The 26,552-nt window shown below is 45.9% G+C and overlaps 1 protein-coding gene across 1 annotated transcript; it reads right to left on the bottom strand.

Moving 5' to 3' along the window:
- On the bottom strand, positions 1-21,577 carry PRPF6 (pre-mRNA processing factor 6). Its single transcript, XM_082065082.1, has 21 exons — positions 21,403-21,577; positions 20,784-20,952; positions 19,866-19,984; positions 19,148-19,226; positions 18,052-18,228; positions 17,056-17,211; positions 16,280-16,374; positions 15,417-15,573; positions 15,031-15,193; positions 13,826-13,944; positions 12,975-13,193; positions 11,849-11,971; positions 10,927-11,048; positions 9,699-9,837; positions 8,632-8,751; positions 7,286-7,462; positions 6,456-6,589; positions 5,910-6,001; positions 4,202-4,316; positions 2,091-2,217; positions 1-1,327 (listed from the first exon to the last, which is right to left on the bottom strand). Exons 1-21 carry the CDS (start codon positions 21,471-21,473, stop codon positions 1,175-1,177), a joined length of 2,826 nt encoding a protein of 941 aa, XP_081921208.1. The 5' UTR covers positions 21,474-21,577; the 3' UTR covers positions 1-1,174.
- Between the last annotated feature and the right edge of the window lie 4,975 nt (positions 21,578-26,552).

The raw sequence follows: 26,552 nt of genomic DNA, 5'->3' as shown, positions 1-26,552 counted from the left end.
TAAGGAAACAAAAAAAACAAGCTGTATTGTATACATATTGTCCAAACAAGTGAGAACGGGTTTTCTCCTGCAACTAAATACATTATATAACGCGCACACACAGACCTGGCTACTTTCGCTAACGTGTAAGACATTACAGCTTTTCATTCAAAGATCACAAGTCAGTCAGGTTTTTTGGAGTCAAATCATACAGATCACAAGTGTAGAAAACTGAGGACAGCTTATAAAGGGTCCCAAACACAAAACTTTTCATCTCATGGATTTGCTTTTTTCCCTCTGCGCTGGAAGAGGGTTGTCCCAAACATCCCAACTGAAAGCAGCTGCTCCTGTAAAAGTGCAGTTTCTCAGTGACTCTAAATAAAGGTTATTCCTTCAAAGGGGCTTTCAGGGATTGCTGGATTTTGCCTTGTTACTTTAAAATACCACTGTGCTTAACGTGCTTAATGAAATCAGACACCTGAAAGAATAAGGTTATACTATATACACTTAAAAATTGAGGAACAAAAGTCTCTAAAAATATGCTCTTGAATTTCACAAAATGCCCTATCTGCTCAGGTTCCAGGAATGCTTCGGAGCTGTGCTGCTGTTTGCCAGAAGAGGAGACCAAGCTAAACCAGGCTTGTGGCAAAAAAAACACAAGCAAAAAAGTAAACCAGGGGAGGGCTCTGGCAGCCGCCCCCAGCAGCGCTCCTCACAGCTCCGCCGAGGACATTCCGTGTGTTCAAACAGCAACAAACCAGCACCAGAGAGGCCAAACACTAAAACTGCACAAAGGGGGACAGGACAGAATGGGAATGCATGCTGGGGAAGGACACAGAGAACTGCTCAATGTCAGAATCCCTACAAGCACTAATTAAAGCTCGTATTTACACAGGGGACTCGGGCATCAAACTGAAAAGGCCGAGGGAGCCTCCCAAGGCCGCTCGTCTCTCCTACGTGACACCAGCGACAAGGCTGAGATGTGGCACAGGAGCTGATGACCACATTGTGTGAGCCACGAGCGATATCACCGGGAAGAGAAGGAAGCAGCTTTTCCTTTTGGAAGAAAGATGTTTCGTATCACCACCGCTCTCCTGTCCTCCAGGACCTGTGGCACCAGAAGGGCGAACGCACCGCAAGCGGGAAAGCACACCAGTCCTACAGAGGCGACTAACGCAGCTGAAGCCAGGCCGCTCTAGAAGGTATTTTTAAGCTTGGCTGCCACAAGCACGAGGATCTCTCCAATCTTTTTCTGCCAATTCTGTATGTCCTTGGAGACATCACACCAGAGCTCTCCATGGCGGGGTTCGGCGTTCTCACAGCGCTTCCTCACCTCTTCTTGTTGTTCCTACAAGGAAGAAAAATGACAGTTTGCAAGTCTCTTAAAGTCCTGGTTTGTTCCAGCACAGAGCCAAAAGTTTAACAATCCCCTCCCTGATTCAAACACTCTTCCGAAGCTTATGGTAGGTGTTCTGTTTTGTTTTGTGTTTGTTTTAAAGGCAACATGGAAGCTTGAGTCAAAATTCAGTGGCAGCAACTCTCCTGCCTTGCTGAACAAAGTGGTTGAATTACAGTCAAGCAAGTTTGGGCTACATCGGAGAAACTGCCGGAGAACCTGCCTGTGCATTACCACCTGCACAAGATCTGTGAAGCGAGAGGTCTCTCTGAAGTCAGGAGATAAACACTCCCATCATTTCAGTAATATCAGGCAGTAAAAACTGCCATAAGAGATTAGAACAGACTGTTCCTCCGGCTGTGTTCACGTGCCGGCTGTACTCGACACTTGTGAAGAAACAGGACGAGTTACACAAACCCAGCATCGCAACTACAGGAAAACCTATGAGCGCGCTTGTGTTTCACAGAAGAAAGATTGATTTCAGAGATTTTTGCATGAACTAGCATGACTGCTACAGCAAAGCAGCCTGAATGACAGCTCAGCTGATGACAGAGCCTTTTAAAAACCACCGCACAGGCCTGTTCATGCTCATCCACGACCAGGTGTGACAGCCGTAGTCCCATCTGTGAGCCAGCGCCGCAGCAGCCTCGGGACTGGGCACCCAAGCCCAGCAAGGGATTCCTGCCGCCCTCCCCTGCCCCCCGCACACACTCACCTCCGTGCCGTGCTGGAGCTCAAATTTGTAAAAGAAAGCCCAGGCATCCCCCAGGTCCGAGTCTATCTTCACTGTTCGGTGGAACCATTCTCGGGCCTTGGTTATTTTACGCTCACTCCAGAAGAGCCTGTTAAAAAACCAAGAGCGAGTCAACAAACCAGCTTCTCTTTAGAGGAATGTGACAATCTGCAAGCACTCCAGCTCTACAGATATTTCAATTTTTTGCTCTCCCAAGAAGGAATTAACAGATTTTGTAGGCATCTGCTGACTGTCATTCCCCTGGGAAGGGCTGAGGCACAGAAGGACCAAAAGGAAGATCCACATCTTCCTCGCCACTCTTCCCAGAGAGGCAGGTTCAGTTAGTCCCAGGAAAAGACAGACACTCTGAGAAGGGAAGTGTTAGTTATTCTCTGAGCTCAACCTTTGCTTACTCAGTTAATTTTGCTATTCCAAATCTGGTGTAGCCAGAGACAGATCACAAACCTACATCTATCTCCCCTCCTCCAATTTCTTAATATTTCAAGTTGCTTTGAGCATCTAACAGTTCAATATTTAACTTCTCAAAGCTGCAATTGCAGGCATGTTCCTGGAGCCACGGCTGCGCGGGGTCACAGGTTCAGATCCATGAAGCACGCAGACCTATCCTCTCAGCTCCGCTGTACAAGGAAAGGTGAGCAGATAACCTTTCACGCTCAAATCCCAGCCCAATTCCTGCCATCTCATAAAGGTACTTGTGAATTCTGAAATTTCTCCCCAGTAATTCACCAGCCGAGCCAACAGTTTCCTGTGCATTAAAGAGTTCATTGAACTAGTAAGGTCTTTATCACATCAGACAGCCATCCCTCATAAAGAGCTTAGCCAGTCATAAAATTATACAGCTTATGTGATTGTTTTTAAGCCCTATAATACTCTTGATTGTTCTGTGTTAAATAAACTGTGATTTAAAAGAGCACGAGCAACAATAGCAGAGGCTCAACACCTGCAAGTAGTGGCCATTTCCAACAACATATTTCACAAAAGTTTTTCACAGATGTGTGACACGAGGGTATTGCAAATTGTGATGGGAAGTGGAAGGTGTTTGTGGTGGGATTAGCTGTTAAACTGCCCAAGGCTGCTCCGGAAGAGGCCTGGGAGCAGTTTCCCTAAAGCAAAAGTTAACATTTTTCTCACTTGCTGCTGAAGCAGAACAAGCCAGCTGTCATTATCTGGCAGGACCCAGCATCGCAGCCACTGGAGTGTATCCTACAGTTTTCTTTGGCTTATAAAAAAGAGTTGTGAAAGAATTGGGCAACTGTTGGGGCAACATGCTTCCTACATTAACCTCTTCTGGTATGCACAAAGGAAGAAAAGTTTGTTCCAATCACGACTGCTGTGGAGCCGTTCACACATCAGAAAGGATATGGCACGAGTCAATTTTAATAGCATTTTTCATCACTGGAAACCTCACGACTCAATTTAGACAAGAAGACAATTTCTAGTAGATTATACTCCTGTTTCAGAGAAGCAAACTTCAGTGTGGCTGGTACTCTGTGCTCCAGGAAGAGCCACAACTGAAGAGAACTGACATAACAATTCAGGAGGGAAGAGGACTGCAACAGCACAGAATTGAGCTCAGGATTTAGAAAATCTGACAATCTAGAATAGAGAGAAAAGATGAAGAATACACAGTTGGCCCCATAAAAATTGAAAAACAACCAGCAAAAACTGTCTCTACTTTGACAAGGACTTAAAACACTTCCTATAAAATGTAACTAAGCCTGCCTCAGTTGAAAGCGTGCTGAAATCCTCATCAACGGACAGCACGGTTAGAAATTTTCAGAGTGCCAACCCCCAGCTTTGGAAAAGGGCTCTGTGCAAATGTATTGTTGTCTGTGCCGCAGTCCCAGACCCAGCAGAAGAGCTGGAGGGCAGGTTGACATCCCCTGCTTTGCAGCAAGGGAGAGATTTGCACAGTTACTAAGAGACAGCTGGAGAGCCGTTACTTGCTTTGGGGCTTATTAGAGCTGCTGCAGCCAGAATCACGCAGTCGTGCTTGAGCTCAGCGTTTCATCGTGGACGCAGCCACACACAAAAAAACGGGTATTTTTACTACATCAAGCACAGGAACTCACTTGGCCACAGCCAGCAGGACATGTGGGTCATGTTCACACTTCTTAAGAGCATCCACACTCTTGGTCTTTCGTTGCGGTCGCGCTTCAAGGAAAATCGCCTCTGACCACAGGATTCCTTAATCAAGTCAAGTAGGAAGATGGTTTAGTGTTATTTCCAAGATTAACCCTCCCCATCCCGTCATCAGACCAGTGCTCTTGAACACAAGCAGCCTGGTGGTTATTCATGCCCCAGCCTCATCCCAGATCGCTCGTTCTGCATGGATACTTCCTTCAGTACCCTGAATTTTTAGCTGGCCTTTCAGTTCTGAGCGACTCTGCACCATAACCCCGCTGCAGCTCCAGCGCTCGTGCTTTTCAGATGAGACATGACAAGCTGGCTCTTTATATATACAGTCAAACCACATTTTTCAGGTCTCTATTTTCAGGCCTGCTGACAGCACAAGCACCATTATATTTCAATTTTACTCTCTGTGCAGTTTGCTTACACCAGCCATAAGCAACCAGGAATCAATTCAGCAAATCGACAGACGTAAATCTCTGGTTTACATGACTGTAGGTGTCCAACAAGCTAATTCCTGCAGGCTTTTATTCTGGTTCATAGAGTTTTAAGATAGAGTTGGAAGCGATTTTATTTAAACAAAAACTGAGATCCTGCTGCCCATTTCCATAGCAACAGGCAGATTCTATAAAAAAGCCCGTGATGGCAAACACTCATTAAGCATTAGGTCATTCCCAAAGCAAAGTGGGACCTGGGTGGTATTGCTTTGTTGACCCGCTAACATGGTGAGCAGCCTACAATGAGTTTATCATTTCATGAAAGTCACTTCATTTCCAATTATTTCAGTGGGACTTTAGCAGACGCCAGTTAAACACCTTTCAAACTCCAGCCTGAAGACAAGCTAAAAAGCCTTGCCCTGCAGTAGACTACTACATTTTGTAGTAATGTGACATCTTCTCTCCAAAGATGCCGACATGTTTAAACAATTAAGTCTTCCCACAATTCTGCCAAAAAATAGGGAAGCATTCTGCACTTTCTCCTCCCATCCCAAGAGGCAAATGTTTCCATTGCTGGTTAGAACCAATTGACTTACATTATATGACCTATTTGCTTTTCCTTAAATGAGTTAAGATAATAAAAAAACAGGACTAAACATTTATGCTAGAGGATCCTCTAATCATGACTGCAACCGAACTTTGCTGCCAGCACAAGTTATTCAGCACACAGTCAGTGCAGGGCAGGCAAACCAATGATGGGAAGTCTCCTATGGCCAGCAGCACACCAGTGAGACAGGGGAAATAAAAAACCCCTTATTTTTCCACTGAACTTCCTAACTACAAACACTCGTGAGTCTTTCTTCAATTGGAAACCTTGGCAGACTTCTACCAGCTTCAGAGAAAACCCACCCATACTCAAGATGCTTTCCCTGGAAACCTGGGAACAAACTGTGGACCACAGACCAAATAATATACTGGATACTGCAGCCAAATGGAACCAGCTCCAACCTGTGAGCCCTCTGGTGTGAGACAGCACAAAGCAACTGGGATTATTCACAAAGATCCTCAATGTTTCATTTGCAGAAGGATGATTGACACCTCTCCAAAATACTATATTTTGAGATCTGGTTAGAAAGGACATCTTGGAAAGACACGTGCCTTTATCAACCAGGCAAAACAACCATGTTTAAGATAGAAATGAGACCCAGCTCACCTGAATTGGGGCATTCTTGCAACGCCTTGGCCATCAGAGTATTTGCAATGTTCTTTAGCCCAGCTCTGTACTCTAATCGCACGGACTCCAACCTGGTAAGGAAGAGACTCAGTGATGATATTTAGGACAACGTATTCACTGTGCAGAAACAAACAGCGATCACATGAAGGTCACTGGAAATTGCAAATGTCTGCCCGCATTCTGATTATGTGAAGGTGACTGCCATCCCCCATGCCTCTCCCTCTAAAAATGAACATTACCTTTATTCTACAATGGCCTAGATCAAAAACCTGAAAAAAGGGACTATAAGAGAAATGAAACATCCCTGGGGTTTCAGGCTCGGTGCACTACAACTATCATCAAAGCCAAAAACAAGTCAGGATCACTAAAGCATTTTGGTATTCAGAAGCTGTTAGACCAGAAGAAGCTCTAGGATGGGCACAGTCATCAGTTTCAGGCTCAAATGGTTGAGAAGATGTAAAATTGCTGGCCTGAACAACACATTGGCTTTGTAGCCCAAATTAATTTCATTCCCACACAGCTCACCAGAGATCCGGATTCTTCGGATTCTTCAGGCGAGACTTTTCCAAGATGGCTCTTGCTCTGGTCAGCTGCCCAACCTTCTCCTCCAGCCTGGACAGCAAAAGCCACAGGGGGATGGAGTGGGGGCACTTTTTCAACTGGTTAAAATAGAAAAAAGCATGGTTATATATAGATTTGAAAAAAAAACTATTATAACACCTATAGAAAAGAATTTCCTTCCCTATATGCTCCTGGAGAGTTTAGAAGGGAGATCGGGTTGATCACATCACTCAAGTTTCTCCTGGTTGGTCTCACAGCACAGAAGTTTCTCCTACATCCAAACCAGTTTGGTGCATCAACCATGACTGAGCTATGCCAGCAGCAAGGGAAAAATAATACACCTCCCTTAATAATATATCTACAATTTGTGCTCCATCTGGAGATGGAGGGCTCTTCTACACACCCAAACTGCAGCAGAGCGTGCAGGAAATAGACTGCCCTTGAAGGCAGGGCAGTCATTAGGATATCAGCTTTTATTTTAAGAGTTTTAATTTTAGTCTTTACAGGTCTTTGAGAACAATTGTGCAATGACTTTTTTCCCCACCAGTGAGGAGTCAAGCACACAGCAACCTCTCTCAAGCAAGAAAGTCAATGTTGCATGTGGATACAGGATAAGATAAATTCTTGTGGCTTATTTCAAGGACCTAATGTTGTTTTGTGTTGTTATTGTTTTAACCAATGACAGAAATCACCTCTTCAGTTAGCCTGGGCAGAGCCCTCTCCATTTTGATCCAAAGACAAAAATCTCTGTGCACCAGAAGCACAAAGCAAACTTGCAATAACACACATCTTACCCCTTGATTATAAGCCTCCCGGGCTTTCTCTACCAGCTCTTTTTGTTCCTCGATTTGTCCTTTCATCATCCAGAGCTTGGGGAAGTCCTCGTAGTGCTTCAGGGCTTCCTCACAAAGCTCCTGGGCTGCAGCGATGTTCCCGAGCACCCATTCTAACTTCACAGACTTCATGAAGACCTGAGAACAAACCAGAGCTGTTTATCACTAGCGGCCATTAAAAAACCATTACTCCATCAGTGCAGTTAGCTAGAGTTTGAAATAAAATAGAAAAAAAAAAAATAATACCAGGGTTAAATTATAGTGGGAACAAACAGATAACAAAGAGAAAGGTAAACGCACATATGAAAGGAGTTGGAACAGCATGGTCAACCTGTATCTCCCCTATTAGCAGAGAGTTGACATTTGTGTAATATTTGTACAAAGAGCATAACTTCGAGGAGAACCAATTAGCACACTTGAGCTGCTTCACCAGCACAACCTGATCTCCTTACGTCCCAGCTACCAAGACCACCCATTCTTATCTATGGCTTGAAGTTGCAACTGTTGTCCTGCTACTTACAAACTCTCACATTTACTCTCCTGTCCCAAAATGTCTTTCAGCCACACACGGAAGTTACAGCTGTGAGAAACACATTCTAGCCCGACAGCTGTTTCACTCCTCTTTGATCCCTGCCCTTCTCTTTCCCCAACTCCCCCCACCATAACTTTGCAGGAGAAGCATCAAGTCTGCGAGCGGAGCTTCAGCCCCAGCTGGAGAGAAGCTCCCTGGCTGACAAAAGAGGAAGAGAAGAGTTTAAAAGATCGAGGATGAAGCACAAACTGGGAGGGGCCGGACAAGGGACAGACACCAAACTGATTTTTCTTTTACTTGGATGAGTTAAAATGGTTCTGTATGAACAGCTGAAAATCAACAACATTTATCATACCAGGAGTAACTCTCGAGATAAACACAAGAGTGTAACTTTAAACAAGAAACTCAACCAGAGCTGTCTTTAGCACAGTAAGCACAACTCTTCTGTGAAAGCATTTTCTCTCTTTTTTTTTTTTTCCAAGACATGCCTTTATGCAACACAAACACCACACAAACATCTGTAAACTGGGAATTTCCTGACTTTTGCCATTTATGTAAAAAACCCAAAACCCCTCACTTGATCCTAGCCCTTTTTTTTTTCCCATCATGCCGCGATTTTGTGTCGCAATTGGCTGGAAAAGCGCTGCAGCAAAAAGGCGATGGCAGGGAGCCAGCTGGTCAGTCCCTGTGGTCGCAGGACTGAAGGAACTTCTCCTTCCACCCCAACTCTCCCGAGGACGAGAGGTCAGGGCCCCCACCCTGCGCACAGCCTTACCCGAGCAGTGGGAGCGCTGCTGCGAGCTTTGGCCAGCAGCCTCCTCGCTCTTTCGTATTCATTGTTTTCCGACTCGAGCTTGACGGCAGCCAGCCAGATCTCCTCGCTGTTGGGGTTGGCCTGCGCGAACATAAAATGACAGACAAATGCATACAGTGAATCAACAGCAGATTGAACCCTTCGTTTGATCCAGATTAAAATTGAAATCAGAGCTTTGTCAATCCACACTTGGGTTTTTTTTTTCTGTTCAAGCTCCTCCCAATCTTCTTTTGACCTTTGAAGTTTATAGAAATTCTCCAAAACAGATGCACAACACAAAGATATATGCCAGTTTAGAAGTTGGATGCTTCTCAATTGTTGAAAAGCATTAATGCTTGATCTTCTGAACTTTCAGTTTAAATACTGAGAAGATCATAGGGTCTGCCATGAGACCCTCATTTTATTATCCCTGAGCAAAACAACTGAAGCTTGAATTCTCAACTGAGGTCTGTGAAACTTCTCTAATAAAAATCATTTCAGTGGCAACCATGTCAAGTCTTCAGGATGGTAACAAAAAACACCCAGAAAAAATTTAGGAAGTAAATATCTTGAAAAGACCTGCCATTTAGCTTTGCTATCACTCAGCTTTTAAGCCTCATTCCCAGTGTTAGAACCATGCTGGTCTGTCTTTCAGCATCCGGCAGACAATTCACTTCATTGTGCTGTGGATGGGTGGGTTTGATCGCAGTCACAAGTAACACAGTAACCTCATTAATTAGGGCAGAACACTGTGCTTTTTGCTGAGGAGACAGACAATCCAACACAAGGGGATCCTGATCCATGACTAGAGTTGGTGGGAGTCCCAGTTTGCAAACTCAGCCCCTGGTGTGGTTCGACTAAAAGAGCAGTAACACACTCTCACTTCCAGCTTGCTGCCATTTTACAGGAGAACATTTGCCACATAAAACAATTAAAGAACAGCAGAAGACTCTCATGGTTTTGAAAGGCAGCAGGAATTGGGTGTTGACAGTAGCAGCCTGCTCTGTGTTCTTTACCAGCTGTACTTCACACAAGTCTAACGTACCCACCTGGAACGCCAAGGCCAAAATGCTCCGGGCGGCCGGCACATCTCCCGCCAGCCACTTGGATTTGGCCCCCATGAGCCACAGCACTTCTGCTTTGGGACAGTGAGCAACCGCTCTCTGCAAAAGAGCCTCCAAGGATTCTCTGAGACAAGAAAGAGCAAGTTACAATCGCTCGAAACGCTGCCAAAGGCGAGCTCTCACCCACCATCTCCACTATCACTCAATGCTATAAATACTGTTGCAAAGTCCAATGTTGTAAACCTTGAGAAGCTGTTTCATAACAAGGAAAGGGTGGGGTCTTTTTTCACAAGGGTGCTGAAATCAGGACTCCACAAACGGCTCATTGTTCAGACACCTTTGTTTGACAGCCTCTGCGGAAAGACCTTGCACACAAACAGCTCATTTGTCTTGGAAAGAGCCATTCTTTTCTCAACAAACCTCGGCAGAAACCGAGACAGGAAGTTTTTCAGAATTATTAGATGAAGCTGGCTTGATCTTATTGAAATTTGTTTCCTCCTCTGGAAAATATACTTTTCAGGAAGAACAAGGGGATAAAAAACAGCCACCACTGGGAAACATGGGAGAACATCAAAAGCAAAGACATACTTATTTAAAAAAAAAAAAAAGGCTTGAAGGAGGCAGAACTCAGCATCTGCGGTCACTTCCACTTTGTTGGCTTTAATAAGGCTGATTCCAGGCATAAGTGGTCTATTGCACAGACTGTTTGCTTTATTCTATGCTTTGGGCAGAAAGTTTTAGATGTGTAAAACTTTGTGAATAAACCTTGATGTAAGAGGCCTGAGCTGTGACAGTATCACACCTATCTTAATACAGCACGTGATATGTTTAATCAGAAAATGCCAGAGGTGCTCAAACAACTTCAGCAACGAAGTAGTTTATCTAGGAAAACTAAATAAAACACGTGCTCTATTTCTAGGTGATTTGTGCTCCCATTTATTTCTAGAAATGCCTCTCAAGGATGCCTGTCTCTACCTTGCCTATTTATATCTATTTCAACCAACTAATCCACATTGCCAGAAAATGTTTTATGACTTCATAAAAACCAAAGCTGTTCTGACCACAACAATAACAAAGGTCAGACCTGCACACAATGCCAGTGAGTTTCCAGCAGCTGAACTAACTCTGCATGTGCAACATATCACTTCAGGGATCACCTTATAGCTTTTCCTCCTCCCCAGTCTACCACCCAAGGATTACTCAGCTCGCATACCTCGTTCCATGGTTCTTTTCGAAGTACGCTGCTCGCAGCCACACGCTCTTCTTGCTTGGGAAAACTTGCAAAGCATAAGCGTAAATTGCTCGGGCACACTCCAGAGCATTGTGAGCCACGCACTAAGGAAAAACACATCAGGACTCAGTCAGTTTAGGGCTGTGATGAAATCAAGTGCAAAAAGGAACGACATACAAAATTCAACACAGAGTTCAGCAACTGAGTAACACATGCATTGGGGGATTGCACAGAACAGTTACCATCAGTTTTTAAAAAGGAAAAAGGGAGGAAAGTTTCAAGCATCTATCGGAACACAAGAATCACTGGGACTGACACATGGGCCAGCTTGAAACATTAGTGAGGATTGTAAATACTCTGCTGTTTGCACTTCATTTGTTTTTTTACAGGCAAAACTATAAGCGCCACAACATATGCCCCTGCTGCTGTGAGCCCAATCCAAGGCCAATGAAGTGGGCATTTCTCATGCTGAAATATAATTTAGTTTTCAGTGCATGTTCAAACTACTCCCCTAAAGCAAAGAAAGCCTGGTAAAACTTTTACCCACTCCCCCGTCCAGTCTTATGTTAACTCTTGAGCTACAACGTTTACACCTTGAAACTCAACTCCCAGTTCCTTTAAAAAGACCTCAATCTAAGTTACACACACAGTAAAACAAAACAAAAAAGCCACCAAAACCAGCAAACAATCCATCACAAGTCCAACTTTTTTGCTGAGTAAAAATTCAAATCTTAAAAAAAAATCTCCACAATACAATAACCTCCCAAGAAGCAGACTGGGGAAATGTGGGCAGGTGGTGTGGGAATCACATCCGCTTTCACTGATAAAAAATGTCATTCCCCAAATCCAGGTCCATTTCCCCCAATTAAAAATAAAAAGAACCCCACATCGCAGCTGGACATACACTATCTGCATCTTCCATCCAGGTGTGTTTCCGATCCTCTTCCTCAATCCCAATCCCAATCACCGCTCGCATGATTGCCTGGCACGTGGCCACGCTTCCAGCTTTATCACATTCCTCAGCATCCTAGAAACAAGAGTAAACCCCTGCTCATTTGGAGAGATCAGCAAGAGAATTTACATTCCACAGTGGCAAACAGAGAGACATTGTGGGTCACAGCCACATTAACAATATCTTATTACTCAAACATATCTTGACACTAACCAGTGAGCCCAACCCACAAAGAAGGTGCTATAGATGGATACAGAATCAATCAATCTTTTGGTTAAGAAACAAAACCTGTCAACTGCATCCACTGAACAGCCTGGAAAGTCTCCTCTTACAGCTCCACTGATCTGCCCCAGTCTGGGCCAATGAAAAAAACGCAAGAAGTTGAGAAGAAATAATTGTAACATCAAAGCTACTGACTTTTTTCAGCTGTCAGTTGATTACTAAGTCTAAATAAGGGTTAAGTAATAACTAAATTTAAACTAATACAACCACTGTTAAGTTAGAGGTGCAAAGGGTGTCTCACCAGAGCGTATATGGAAAAGTGGCATTTTCTGACATCCAAAGCTTTTGAAAAGCCAAGCATGTCTTGCTTAAACTTGTTAAAAGGATCTCTGCTCAGATAACAGAAACGGAACAGTTCTAGTACTGAAAAGGAACTCGAGAAGACAATGATGTAGAGCTTGTGGTGCTGGTTTTTTTTAAACACAAGCAGAAATTAACCTTTAATTGTTTTACTGCTATAAAGTTATAACACTTTCAGATGTTAACAAGGATATCTGTTTAATATTAAATACTATCAATACTCTTTTAAGCAGTGTGCTAAGAACATTTTGCTGCCTTGACCCACTGTAAGTGATTTTAGTAGTAAACTGGTTTAAAACGCCCCACACACAACACCACCACAGGGTCTCCCTGAACTGTGGCCTTGACTCCCCTCGGCTTTTTAGTCTCACCTCTTGTATCTTCACAAGAATCTCCACTGATAAGCCTACTGCAAAATTCCTCTACCCTACAATATCTGGGATCAGGAGCCTTCAAAACAGAACATCGGGGTGTCCACCTGACACCAAGGAAATACCTGTATCCATTGCTCTCTGTTGATTTCCACACCGTTGGCCCTAAGAGACGTGATGGCTCTGTCAATGATTTTCTCCACCATCTGGGTGTTTCCATTGGCTTCCTCCAGCTTGGCAGCAGTAATCCAGATGTGACGATCTGTTGGGATATTCTCACGGGCTTTGTTAAGGACTTTACGAGCATTCTCATATGTCTCCAGCCTTGCCAACGCAAGCCACAGCTGCGGAGGAACAAAAGACGTATTTGAGATCAGAACAAGGAGATGACAACGCTGCCGCACGGCGGTGTCAGCCCAGAGATAAGCAGCTTTATGCTCTTTGCTACTAGTTGGCAATTGTCCTCCAGTTGTGTAAGCACTGGAGAAAGAGCAGAAACAGAGCCTACTGCTGTCCTTAAAGCTCAATCCTAATCATTTCAAGATATCATCTCTGTTTGCTGCGCTGCTGCATTTCATATTTTCTGTCCATACCACCTTTTAAACAGCTGAATATTACACTCTGGTCCAGCGTTTCAGCAACAAGCAACTTTTAGATTCCCCAGGCCATATGTATACTTGTTTTCACAATTGTTGAGGCACTAAACATGAACACGAACATGGCTAATTGGCCACAGCAGGCACAGCGGTACGCTGGCGTAACTAACGTAACAATTACATAGGATAATGACCACCAAACAATTCTGGAGGAAAAAAAAAAAAACCACAGTCCACTACTCACCACATCCATCTCATTGTGGCATAAAGTACGTGATAGAAAACTCATCCTGCACTCACCCTGCCTTTTGTTTTCAAAGCTCTACTGCCAGCCTAAAGTGCTGTGTAAGGGGTTGCTTTATTTTAATTTTTGGACCTACTTCCACGCTAGTGGGACAGCACTCCACGGCCCGACTCAGCATGATCCTGGCGTCCTCAGGTTCTTCTAACTCCACGGCTGCTTTCCACAAACGCACCGAATTTGGAACATGCTCAAGGGCTGGAAAGGCAAAACAATTATGTCAATCATGACAAGGCAGTTTACCAAAGAGAACTGTATTTTTTAAGATGATCTATTAAAGGTTTTGTCCTACTACAGATGAAAAGTCCTGAAAGATGAAAGAGAGGAAACTGTACTTATATTAGCTCTTATTTCAACAATGACCTCTCCTTTTATAAAAAAGGAACATCTTAAATACTAAGCAATACCACAATCTTGTTCCTTAGATGTTGAAACTGTCCCTTTGAAGCTGACCATTCAACAGTGCAGACTGCTTCAGAGAGATGCAGTAAAATCCAGACCCTTTTCCCTTTCTAGATTAAAGTCACAAGGTAATTTACATAATTCAGCAGTCATGAAGGATCTAATCTCTACTGACAGAGAGACAGTAACTTCAAAGAATTAATGCCATGAACCTGTGAAGACCCAGGTTCAAGACAACACAACAAACCGCTGTTACGAGGTAATACTGTTTGGAAAATACAGTAATTCCACAACAGAAGAAAAACCCCCAAATGCAATACAACAAAAGATGTAAGGTTCTAGCTAAGCACCACAGAGAAAAGCTGTTTGTCAAGAACATGGAAATTGCTACACTACAGCAAAACCTCAGGCCCCCAGGCTCAACTATACGAGAACTCTGAGGTCTCTAAAGCTCCTCCAGCAGGAATCACTGCAGTATCTAACCAATTATGGAGAAGCTGGAACTCAAGACAAAGTCCACGATTTTTTCTAAAATATATCATAAAGCAACAGGTAAAATACTCATTTACTTTCAGAGTAACATTTTTAATTGCTTTGATCTACCTCTCAATCTTTGACCAAGCTGGAATTGGTTTTGGTGAGTGAAATGTAATTTTGCAATTGCTCAATAACAGCAGCTTTCTGCTGTTTTACAGATACTTCAACAGTTCTACTCTTTGACACAACAGCAAGTTCCACCATGAAGGCACACATTATCAAAAACTGTATTTTCACCAAGGATGAGGAAAAAAAAAAAAAGAAGCCCTTAAACTTATAGACAGATCTTGAACAATTTACAATGCAATGTAAGCAGAGAGAGACTCAAAAACCTTGTTCTCTTACCTTTCCTAAGGACGCGTTTCTTCGCACGGATATCTGTCTCCAGCTCCGCTGCTCTTATATAAATCCGGACAGACTGTGGAAGGTGCCGAACAGCTTGGGCCACAACAGCCTTGGCTGTGTCCCCAGGCTGAAGCCGAGCAGCTTCTAACCAAACATCTTCACTCTGTCAGGAAAAAGAAACCATCTTCCTTTGCATCAAGACAGGGATTGTGAGCAGGAACTTAAAACTCGAGTTTCTAGCTAAGTACGTGTCCTCTTAATATTGCAGACAGTGAAGCTCTATCAGGTACAGCCTGACAGAAGCTTAACAGAGACGCTGCTGCTTGTAACCACAACCTTTTACTACCGTCCTGCAAGGATCAGCAGGGATGCAAAACGATTCTGACCTTGGGGCACATCTCTGTTCCTTTCATGATGAGGTTTCGAGCCACTTGGAGTTTGCCGGTGACTTCCTCCAGGCGGGCAGATGCAATCCAGGCCGGCGGATGATGAGGATTGGTCTCTCGTACAGACTTCAGGAGCAAACGGGCTTTCTTGATATCACTAAACGAGGAGGAAAAGCAGGCAAGGAAAAATTTCAGCATGCTAGCGAACAGCTCCCCGCATCAGTAAGTACTTCACAGTCAGTTCTTCACAGCCATGCCCAGATGCACGTCACTGTGACCTCACATGTCATGACCTCACACGAATTATATACAACCAAAACAAGCTTACAAATATACACTAACACAGCGAGATTACAGTGAAAACCCATTAAGTATTTCAGTAAGATTTTTAGGAATTACAGCTGGGTACTTGCAGTTGAAAGCTGATAAGCACAAGTATTAGCATGAACATTTGAACATACCACTTTGACTTAAATGGCAATTCTTTATGAAACAGGCATCAAGCTTCAGATTAAAGAGATTTTCAGAGGTCCTCAATCAAGCCAAAATCAGCAGTACAGAGGTACAAGCAATGAGGTTATTTCCCGGCTGGCAGGCAGCCACACACTGCCATCGCTCTGCTGTGTTAGTCCAGAGACAGAACAGAAACAACCCCCACAATTCATGCAGCCAGGTCAGATCCTAAAAACATCAGTTGAAAGACTACAGTAGATCCCATGTTAAAATAATTCATCCTCAAAACCTCACCTAGCATTATTTACAAATTAAATGCTAGCGGAAAGCCAGCTGCTCAGATTTCCATTTATATGCAGGATCACAGCCGTTACTAAGAGGATAAATCAGTTAATCCTTCTTAAACTTACTTGATATCTCCTCCGTGTGTGGGAATCATCGAATTCAAGTCTGTCAAATATCCTTTCGGGTCCACTACAGTCTGGCCACTCACAGAGTCCGACACCTGGGAAAGTCAAGCCAGCACTACTGAAACACCCATTCACAGCCCCACTGTCTGCGCACATTAAAGACTGGAAAAGCCGCTGCTGCTGCACAAAAATCCGCTAGGTGTTTGTCTGTCACCAAAACAAGGAAGGAGCAAAACACAAAGCCTTGCTCATTAGCTTTTTTTCCACTTCTAAACTACACAGCTGTGGTGGATGCTAAAAAATTTAGTACCACTGAAAACCCAGAAAACAAGCAGCTTGGTTTTCAGTCACCAAAGTCTTGCAAGCCCTGTCAGCTAAAGCCCATCTTTTTAGTTTAAAAGCATATTTTTATGGGAAAAATCAACGAAAAAGAACAGAAGTCACCAATTTTAAAGTAGTATTTTTCAGCATTTTAATGGTTCCCTTGGTAAAACTACTGGTGCTATTTGTCTAAAGTCCCTCTCTGGTGTAAAAGGGCAGTCTGTCCTGCCATAATGACCCAAGACTTTCAGGGTCAAACCTATTTCTCAGGAAATTCTATGAGTGTAGAGGGCACAAGATTTGAGGAAGAGTGCAAAATTGTTTCTAGACATAGCCAAGATATTTCTTCTCTCCAACACCCAAAAGAATGAAAGACTTTTCTAAAACCAGGTCCTAAACAGCAGCACAGCACCAACCCTGGCAAACCTGGTACAGCTCCTTTCCAGCATCCTTACCTGGCTCAGCCTCATGTCCATCAAGGTGTTCCTGGCTTGGCCAATCTTCCTCATATCCAATTCGCCTGTCCCAGGTGTCATCAAGCCTGGCGTCATTCCTCCTGGGTACGGAGTATTCAAGCCGCCTGGATACGGGGTATTCAATCCACCAAATTGCTAAAAACAAGAGCAAGAGAAATACACTCCTAAAAACTCTGCTTAGAGTTCAAAGCTAATACAGGCTGTTGGCTGACCTGCTCTTCTGCAGCAGCTACAGGGCAGAGATGCCAAAATTACACAGATATCTCGGAAATGGCGTCTCCCCTGAATCACAAGGCATTTCTCGTGCAGGTTTTGTAAACCTGTAGGTAACTGCAAATCTAGTCAAGTCAGTGAAACTAAGTGAAAAATCTGAGCATGAGCATCTAAACTTAGCACATGTAAATAAGAATATCTCCAAAGAAGTGCCATGGACATCTGGTGCCAACGCAGGGCCAGTCCGCCCCTCCTGGAACCGTGTGACCATAGCAGCCTGTGGCCACACAGCAACAAGAAAAATTACTTAATTTTCACTTGACAATAAGGCAAATAATTTTAACCTAATTGCTCCAGGGTTGAGCAAAACCTTATGGGAAACTGAACCATTCTGTACCATTTTTGCAAAATGTTGTTATAACAGAAAGAGATTGGTTCTTCTCAAGAACACTCATTGTTACCAATTTACAGCAAGAGAAAAGGAAAAGAAACACTTTCTTACATTTTTACCACAAGAACCAGGCTCTCCCTGTCTACCCTCAGGTTTTCTCTGGCAATGGGTACCTAAGAAAGATTCCAGCAAGCACAGGAATCCAACATCCAGCTATTCCTTTGACAAACTAACAAAGTAACCCAAGTTTTTTTGCCAAACATAGACTTATTTTTTTTTCCCCCAAATGCCAGTCCTGAATGCGCAGTTTAACCCTCGTCTCTAATTTTAAAGCACAGATCACATCACCATCAGGTTTGCTGCGTACGCACCGTCTGACGCGGGTCCACCGTGGTGTGATTCTCTCCCGACTGCAAATGCTTCGCAAAGAAGCTGTCGGGGACAGGAGTCAGCTTCTCGTACCGAGGATTCCTCTGACGCTTGTTCCTGGCGTCCCCGACCTCCGGAATGCTCAACCACTCCTCCTCTGTCACCTCTGCCAGCTTTCGCTGTTCAAACACAAGTTGTCATCATTAATTGAGAAAATTGTTCTTTTTAACTGCACTTATTCCCTAATAGATTAATTTTCATGAAAGAACTCAAGATCATTTAAAGACTTAAAGGTCAAGGGCCAGAAATTTTTCTAATTGAATGTACAAAAGAATTGGATGCATTTAATTAGAATTTGGGTTGAGCCCAGACTGTGATTACAAATCAATTTTGTTATTAAATTCATTGCTACAAATACTCAGATTAATCTCAGTGCCTGCAGCATTGAGTGTTTTATTACTCATCATTAAAAAATAGCTTAAACAATACATTTTATTTAAAGGGAGATTTAGAGTCAAGAGATCCTGCTTAACTACTATTTCAATGCCAACAAACTATCAGTCCCTCAAAGACAGAAGCGTAGAACCTTCTTAGGAACCGATATGAAGCCACAATAAAGCACAAACCAAAATCCTAGTGCCAAAATTTGCACAAATTTCCCTACCTTGTGTATCCGCAACAGGCAAAATCCCCGTGCTCTCCCATATCCCTACAAAGTGGCTGATAAACACCCAGTTCCACCAGCTGAGCGCAGCTCTGAGCTCAGAGATGACATTAATATCGCTTTATCACTGTGGATTCCTTCATCGCCCTGACCTAAATCAGCACAACTAATTAAAAACCGTCTGCAAATGTGACTGACTGAAAATTACACTGCAATACTTGAGAGAGCGGCAAAGCAAAAAGATCTCCCGCACAGCAGCTGCCAACTTTGTATTCCTTTACTTATTTACCCAACAGAAAGTAATTCTAATCTGGACAAAAATGAAATACTTGTTTGCCACCATACAAAATTCAAGCAAAGAAATGCAGAACATGCATCCACCTCTCATATGTCATAAAGATAAAAGTCACATTTTAGACATTTTTTTTCCTTACTTTCAAGTCTGAGAACTGCTGCTGAATTTTGGGTCGTTCCATACGGTATTTTTCGATTTCCTCTTTTTCTCGTTGTTCCCTTAAGAAAAGGAGAACTGAGGTTATGCTCAAAGTTAACACTGAGCAAGTCTTTAAACAAAGTGTTGATATTACAGAAAAATGTGTTTGATTGGAGCTAAGATATATTTTAAAAGCTTTTTTTACAAGCTTAGATTATCTATCAACATCTACAACAGAGATATCTTATCAAGTAAGACAAAATTATAGTATAAAAACAGATGTCTCCAACCAAGTGAACTTCAATGTCCTCTTATTTGTAGACCAGGTAGTGAGTTTCATAAGTAACACCCACCAGTTTACAAGACACCTGCATTATGTGACTTTTCTACCAATTTCCAGTGTGCTGTGTAGTACCTGATATGTCAAAAACAGTCACTCAGCATCTCCCCACATCATCTTAATGAACTACAGTGAATCTTAATTAACTACAGTGAAGCAATTGAACCACAACAACAAGCTATGGAAAATACCCATCATCCTTACAACTTGGAGCCGCAGGGTCAAGGGTACGGCATTAAAACAAAAACTGCATATGTTTCTGAAAAGGCACCCAGTAGAAGAGAACAAGATCTTAACTGGAAAATGGGGAAGGTAGAGGAAAATCCAAAACACAAACTAACCAGAAAAGACCCCACGCCAGTGGTGTAATTTTTCCTACCTTCTTTCTTTCCTGCGTTCATCCATCCTCTTATCCAACGCTGCATATATAGCATCTGCTTCCTCATCATCTTTTTCATAGGGACCGCTTGAGAACAGGCTCCCAGCATAACCATTGAACTACAGATTCATGAGAGAGAGGAAAAAAGGAGGAAAAAAGGGTGAAAAAAAGCAGTATCTTCAGTGTAAAGCTCCTGTTATGTTGCTGCTACAGCCAGTCACACAGAACAATGCAAATGCAGAAGCAGAATACTTCTAACGACACATCTGCCAACAACAGCAGCTTTCTTCTGCCACCCAGGTGTTTATTCTCCCAGTTTTTCAAAAGGAAAGCTGCTTCAAAATTGCCTCTCTTTCAAAATTGCTTCTCTTTCAAAATTGCTTCTATTCAGCAATAAATGAGATCTCACTATAGAAAGGCCATTTTCTTCCATTAACCATTTTTTTTAAGCTACTGAAAGCAAACAAAAAGAATAACACACCATTTAACCAACAAAAGTGGGATTTAAGCACAAGAGACTATGCAGACCTCATAAAGACAAATATATGTCAAAGCACAAGAGCTTAGATTTCATTTGTGTGGGAGAACACAAAATACATTCCCCATAGTCCTTAAAATTAATATTTTATTTATGGATTTCCTCCCAAGACTCTCAGAGCTCTGTATAGATAATTAAACCACAATAAGCAGACAAATGCTACAATAAATATCTGCAAGCACTCTGCCATTATGTTTAATGAGGTCTTAATTTATAAAAAAAAAAAAAAAAATAGAAAGGAAGTGCTGTTAGCAAACTACAGGAAATCTTGATCTTGAAACCTCAACTAATACAGGGTTTTAGAGAAAGGGAGCAGGGAGCTGAAGGAGTCCCCTTCAGTTTGGGGAAAATCATCTCCGGGATGACGGAAATCTCATCACCTCATCGTAATTGGTGTCGTTCAAATCTTCATCGTCATCATCAGCTGTTTGGTTCTTTTTCATTTGATCCCCGACCGTCCTCTTCCCTGGCGGCGCGTGCCGATCGTCCACGGGGTCGTTGGCATCTCGGGCGGGACCGATGTCCGAGCGGGTGGTGAAACCCGTGGCGCTGGGGGGATAAACCAGGAGCAGCTGTTTAGCACCCGCAACCCCAGTACCTGTCACACAGACACTCTGCAGGAATTATTACATACAACAGGCAATAAAGATATCGTTCTTTTGCAAGAACGGCATCGGCCAGTCCCCATCCTTACCCATCGTAAGGACTGGGGGGGGAAATGCCCTTTTATAGGAAAACCTTTATAAAACAGCGGGTCCCACATCCACACACGGTTACACAAACCCCCCGCAGGCAGCGGGTCTGAGGCCCCAGGAGCGAACCCCAGTGCCAGGTTCGCATTTAAACACAAACCCGCGCATACACGACCCATTTCATGTCAATAACACCCGAAAAGCTGAGCGGGGCTCGGGCCTGTCCGAGGGGCGGAACGGGCACCGGGCACGGAGCGGAGCGGCCTGAGGGCCGGGGAGGCCTCGGCCGGAGCGGGCGGTGGCTCACCCGCGGCCCAGCCCGGGCACGTAGCCCAGGGGGGCGGGCATGCCCAGGAACGGCTTCTTCTTCTTGTTCATGATGCCGGTGAAGGCGGCGGCGACGTGTGACCGGGACCCAGGCGGCGGGAGGCGGCCGGGGGGAGACGGCGGCGGCGGCGGAAACGGCAGCGAGAGCAGACGGGGCTACGGGGCGGGGCTACCCGGAACTTCCGCTCCCCCGGCGCGAGCGGAGCGCCCCCTGGCGCCTCGGCGGGACTCAAGCGGAGGAGGGCGGTGCCAGGGAGCCGGGCGCGCATGCGTGCACCTGACGGCACCTGCCCGCGCACCTGCGCGCGCGAGGGGACACGCCCACCCGCCCCCTCCCTTCTGCGCGTGTGCGTGTGCCCGCGTCTGCACGCGCAGCCGCCCAAACGCGCTCGCATGGGCACGTGCGGGGGGATGCACGCACGAGCGCACGCGCGTGTGGGCACTTGCACACGCACCTGCGTGCACGTGCGCACCTGCACGCACACGTTTGTGCGCACGTGCACACGCCCCACCCGTGTGCACACGTGCGCGTGCTGCGCGCGTGTTCTCGCCCGTTCCCCTCCCGATTTCCCGCAACCAACCGAGAAACCCCGCGCCGACCCGCACGCGCTCAGCAAAACCCCCGCGCGGGCGTTAAACACCCGGGAGCTTTTTGCTGATTAATTACCAACGCGACCCCTCCCCTTTCGCGCTCGCAATTAACGGAGCAGATGGTGCGTCAGGCACGGAAAGCCAGCGGTGCGGGGGGGGGGGGGCTGCCGGTCGGGGCGGGGTTGGTGGATGGGGAGGATGAGGATTATGAGTATGGCTGGGGTGATGAAGATGATGAGGATGCTGAAACTCTGCTATCACGGCATTTAAAATTTATAGTGATTATTTTTATTGTTATTATTATGAAACAAGTAGCTGTTGAGGATGGCTCAGAGCAGCCCTGAGTGGGGCCCAGGGGACCCAGGGATGTCCCAGGGGCTCCTGCTGTTTCCCCAGCCAGCAGCACAGGGCCGGTGCCCATGCCGGGGGTGTCAAGTTTAATTAAGCTGTTGTTTGCAAAGTCTCTGGGTGACCCTGAGATCCATGTGCAGCTGTGACAGCAAACCAAAGGGTCCTTGTGCCTTGGGAGAGGCTCGTGGACACGGACCACAAGGGCAAGGGGGAGCGAGAGGGGTGCAAAGGGCCTTGGGGCTGGTTTGGGAACCCCAGCTCTGCCTCCCGCTGCAGCTCCTGCCAGGTTTCTGAGCAGAAACCAGCTGCCGGGAAGACAAATCGCCCCATTTTGCATGTTAATGGCAACGCAGCCTCCAGCCACTTCCCATCAATCTATTTTTGGGTTCTGTTGGAGAGAAGAAAAAAAAAAAGTAAATAAAATCACTTTTGCCAAACAGCTGGGGTGGCAGAGGGGGGAGGGCGGCTGCAGCGTCCCAGTTCTCCTGGCCAGCACTCAAGGGCAAGGGCAGAGCCCATGGGAGCGTCCCCAGAGCCAGGGACCCCCCAAGCTCCCGACCCCGCAGGGGCTGCCCTGAGCAGCTGCTCTGCAAACGTTTCCCATTGCAGAAAAGCCCAGCTTTGCGAAGCCCGACAGTGCACCCAGGGCCTGATTCTCCACAGGGGCAGGATTTGGCCCAGGGAGAAGGTCCCATCAGTTTCCACCAGCTCTGCAGCTTTTCTGGTGGGGCTAATTAAAAATATTGCTCAATTTGCTGCTGCATCCGTTGCTCCAGCATGTCGTGTCTCATCGAGCACACAGTGAAACCCAGCGGGTCGGCACTGGGGGGTGGAGAAATCCCAGTCCCCGACGGGGGATCAGGTGAAGGGATGGGGTGAAAATGTTCCCGGCCGATGCAGAGAGGCTGCAGCAGGGTTGGGGAGAGCAGGGAAGTTCTCAGTCTCTGCTTGAGGCTACAGAAGCTGTGCGAATTTCACTTTTGGGGTGATCCTGGCACAGGGCTGCTGTTGGAGCTGTGAATCCGCTGTTTTTACACCATGCTGACACAAATCCAGCCGTTCCATACGCAGGAAGGTTTCTCCTCTCCTGTGTCTGGCTGGTGTTTGCAGCACACAACCAAGGAGAAAGCTCAGAATAATTTATAGGTTGAGTAAAATCGATCGTAAATGGTTTTTAATCTTCTCTCTGCATGGAGCTGGGGTTTGTTACTGGCGAGCGCAGGGCAGAGCCAGCAGCCAGGTACCAGCTGCACGTCCCACTGACCCTGCACACTGGAGGCAGTGGGAGCTCTGGTTTGATCCTCCCATGGTCCTGGGGCATGGCAGGGATGGGTGGTTCAGGATCTGGCCCTTGAGCATCCTCGCCAGCCTGGATCTTGCTCTTTGGATGCTGCCGGCATCACTCTGCCCCGCAAATACACCTTGAAACGGGGCGAGAAGTGGAGAGGAGACGCTTTCTCCCTGGTGCAACAAAATCCGAAGGGGCAAAGGGCTAACAGCACCTGTTAAACGTGCAAATATGATGCACCACCCACACGGACCTGCTGAGGGATGGGAAATAAAGTCCCAGATATGGGAAATAAAATCTATCTTGAGTGCACAGAGTCACCCCGCATCTGGTTTAGGGCTTTTTGAGTTCATGTTCTGCATGCCTCACTATGAGAAGTGAGGATGGGCAGAGGATGCTGCGCACGTCGGCACATAATTGCTCACAAAGGCTTGAAAGTGAAAAATAATCACTTAGATGAGCGCGTGAGGCTGAGCTCGTTTGCTGCGGATCCCGCTTGGGGCCAGGAGGTTCAGGATCCAATCCAGAGCTGAGCAAGATGTTTAGCCCATGGCTGGGGCTGCTGCAGAGGTCACTTGGGTCCCCTCACTCGCACAAAGCCACCCCTGTGTCCCCAGAGAGAGGGTAGGGGGCAGTGGCTTCTCCAGAACAACGGGAAAACAAACCCCAGGACTCTCCCAAAGCTGGAAATTCATGTTCAAATATCACATAGTGCAACAACACAGCCACAGGGCAGGATCAGTGGTGGGGCTCATCCTCCAGCACCGTGTCCCCTGCCTGCAAAACCCTGCCTGTAAACCTCTGCCTGCAAGCCTCTGCCTGCAAACCCTTGACTGCGAACCCTTGACTGCGAACCCTTGACTGCGAACCCTTGACTGCGAACCCCCTGCCTGCAATCCTGGAGCAGAAGCCCAGCCCCACACCAGCATCCCCTGCCCATGTGCCGGTGCCAGTGCCATGCACAAGGCTGGGGCATCACGGGGGTACCAGGGGCACCCAGAGCAGCACAAGCTCCTCAGCTGAGCCCTGAGAGGTAAAAGAGATGGAATTTGGCCACCGCGGCCCCGGGCATGTTTCACCTGCCGCCGGCACAGTGCTTGCTGGGTGCAGATGCCTCTGCTTTGCGCTCCTGAATGGGATGATTACTTGGAGTACAGATGTGGAAGAGTGAGAAAAGACTGAAACAGGGGCTTGGTTTTAATCCCTGTTGGCTCAGCTGCTAAATTAACACTTTTGGAGACTGTTCTCACTTGATTATCACCTCGTGCCATGAAATCCTCTGAAGACAGGATGTCCTACTTAGCGAAATCAACTCTGCATTAGGTAAATATACTTCCTGAAATTTTAATTAGTCCCAAGCAATGAAGCGGAGAGGCCCCAAGGACACGTCTGCAGCATCTGCTCCCCTCCGTGCCCCAAGTCCAGCACCAACACACACAGGGAGCGTTGCTGGAGCTCCCACCACAGCTGGGAGGGAGTGAGGGGCCTTTGAATGTCTCCTCCGAACCTGCCTGGGATTTCAGAGACAATGAGCAGAGGCTGCTGAAGGGTCTTCAACATGCGGCTCATACCCACAACGATGGAGAGAGCGGAGCTGGTGTCAGCCGGAGCTTTGCTGGGAATAATCCCCCATGGGAGAAAGCTCAAGGGCACGGGCTGCATGCCAGCAGCACGCTAACAATGCTGCACAAATGGTGTTCATTAAAATCGCCTTTTAATCCAGGGACGTCGAAAGTCAAGAGCTCTTGGAGAGGGACCAATGTTTCCCAAAGTACCTGCGGATGTGGGCAGCTGGGTGAGGTGGGTGTGGAGGGTCCCTGTGCCCAGGACAGTGTCCCCGTGTCCATCTCTAAGGGATCAGCCATCAGTAAACATGACTGAGCCCCTCCTGCCTCTGGTCTCCATCACCCTGGAGCAACAGACTTGGGTTTGGGGGGTTTCTGCTCGTTCCTGCTGTTCAAGGCATGGCAAACTCCGATCACGGGCAGGGCAAGGAGTGAGGGTGAAGACGGTGGTTAAAGTGAATGCGAAGTTGAAAACCTGCTAAACATCCTCCAAAACATCAGGGCTTCCAGTTTTTCCCCAATTCCATTATTTCCCATCACTTCTACTCTCCCCATTTGCTCTGCACTCCCATCCATGGCTCCTTCCTAAAAAACAGTGTCATTTTGTCCCCTCCTGTCCCCCAGACCTGGGCTGCTTAAATGAGGGGTGACACATTCCAGCACCATAGTGACAACCCTTGGGGAACACCAGCTAATCCACCCCGCTGTCCCCACAGGACCAGCTCTCTCTGCATCCCAAGAGATGCAGCTGAACGCGAAGCAGCGGGATGCACAGGGCAATTTTAAGCCTGATGTTCCCTAATTGTTGAATCCCTGATTTTTGCAGCCTGACTACACGTGCAACCAGCTTCCAACTCCTACACCAGCGTGCAGTGGCAATCAGAGCACGACAAATCAATTCAAGCCCAGCTATACCTTGCAATGTAAATAATAAATCGGATTCCGTAAGCAATTGAATACAGCTAGCGAGCCCTGAAATTGGGCTTGAAGAAAGCAAAGAACTTCAGGCTGCTGAGATGTAACAGAGCCGTGGCACGGTCGTTAACTTGCTCACGCTGGTTAGCGGAAAAATGCTGGAAAACCTTTCCCGGGTGATGGTTTTCATTTGTGCCGGTTCTAAGCAGTGAAATAACAATTGCAGAGTTGGGGTGATGGTGATGCTCAGCCTAGGGGGAATCTGTGGTGAGGACAGCAGGATCTGACCTGATTGGGCTTTAGTTACCTAGTGGAGAGCAGATGGGGCTGAATGAAATGATTTGGGCCAAAAAAATTGCTTCTTATCTTCTTAGAATATATATATATATATATTTTTATATTTTTATTTATATATATATA

This window comes from Streptopelia decaocto (genome assembly GCF_964273445.1).
Source record: "Streptopelia decaocto genome assembly, chromosome: 14".
Classification (NCBI taxonomy): domain Eukaryota; kingdom Metazoa; phylum Chordata; class Aves; order Columbiformes; family Columbidae; genus Streptopelia; species Streptopelia decaocto.
Note: the sequence above shows the minus strand (reverse complement) of the source record. Positions and strands in the feature narration are given on the sequence as shown.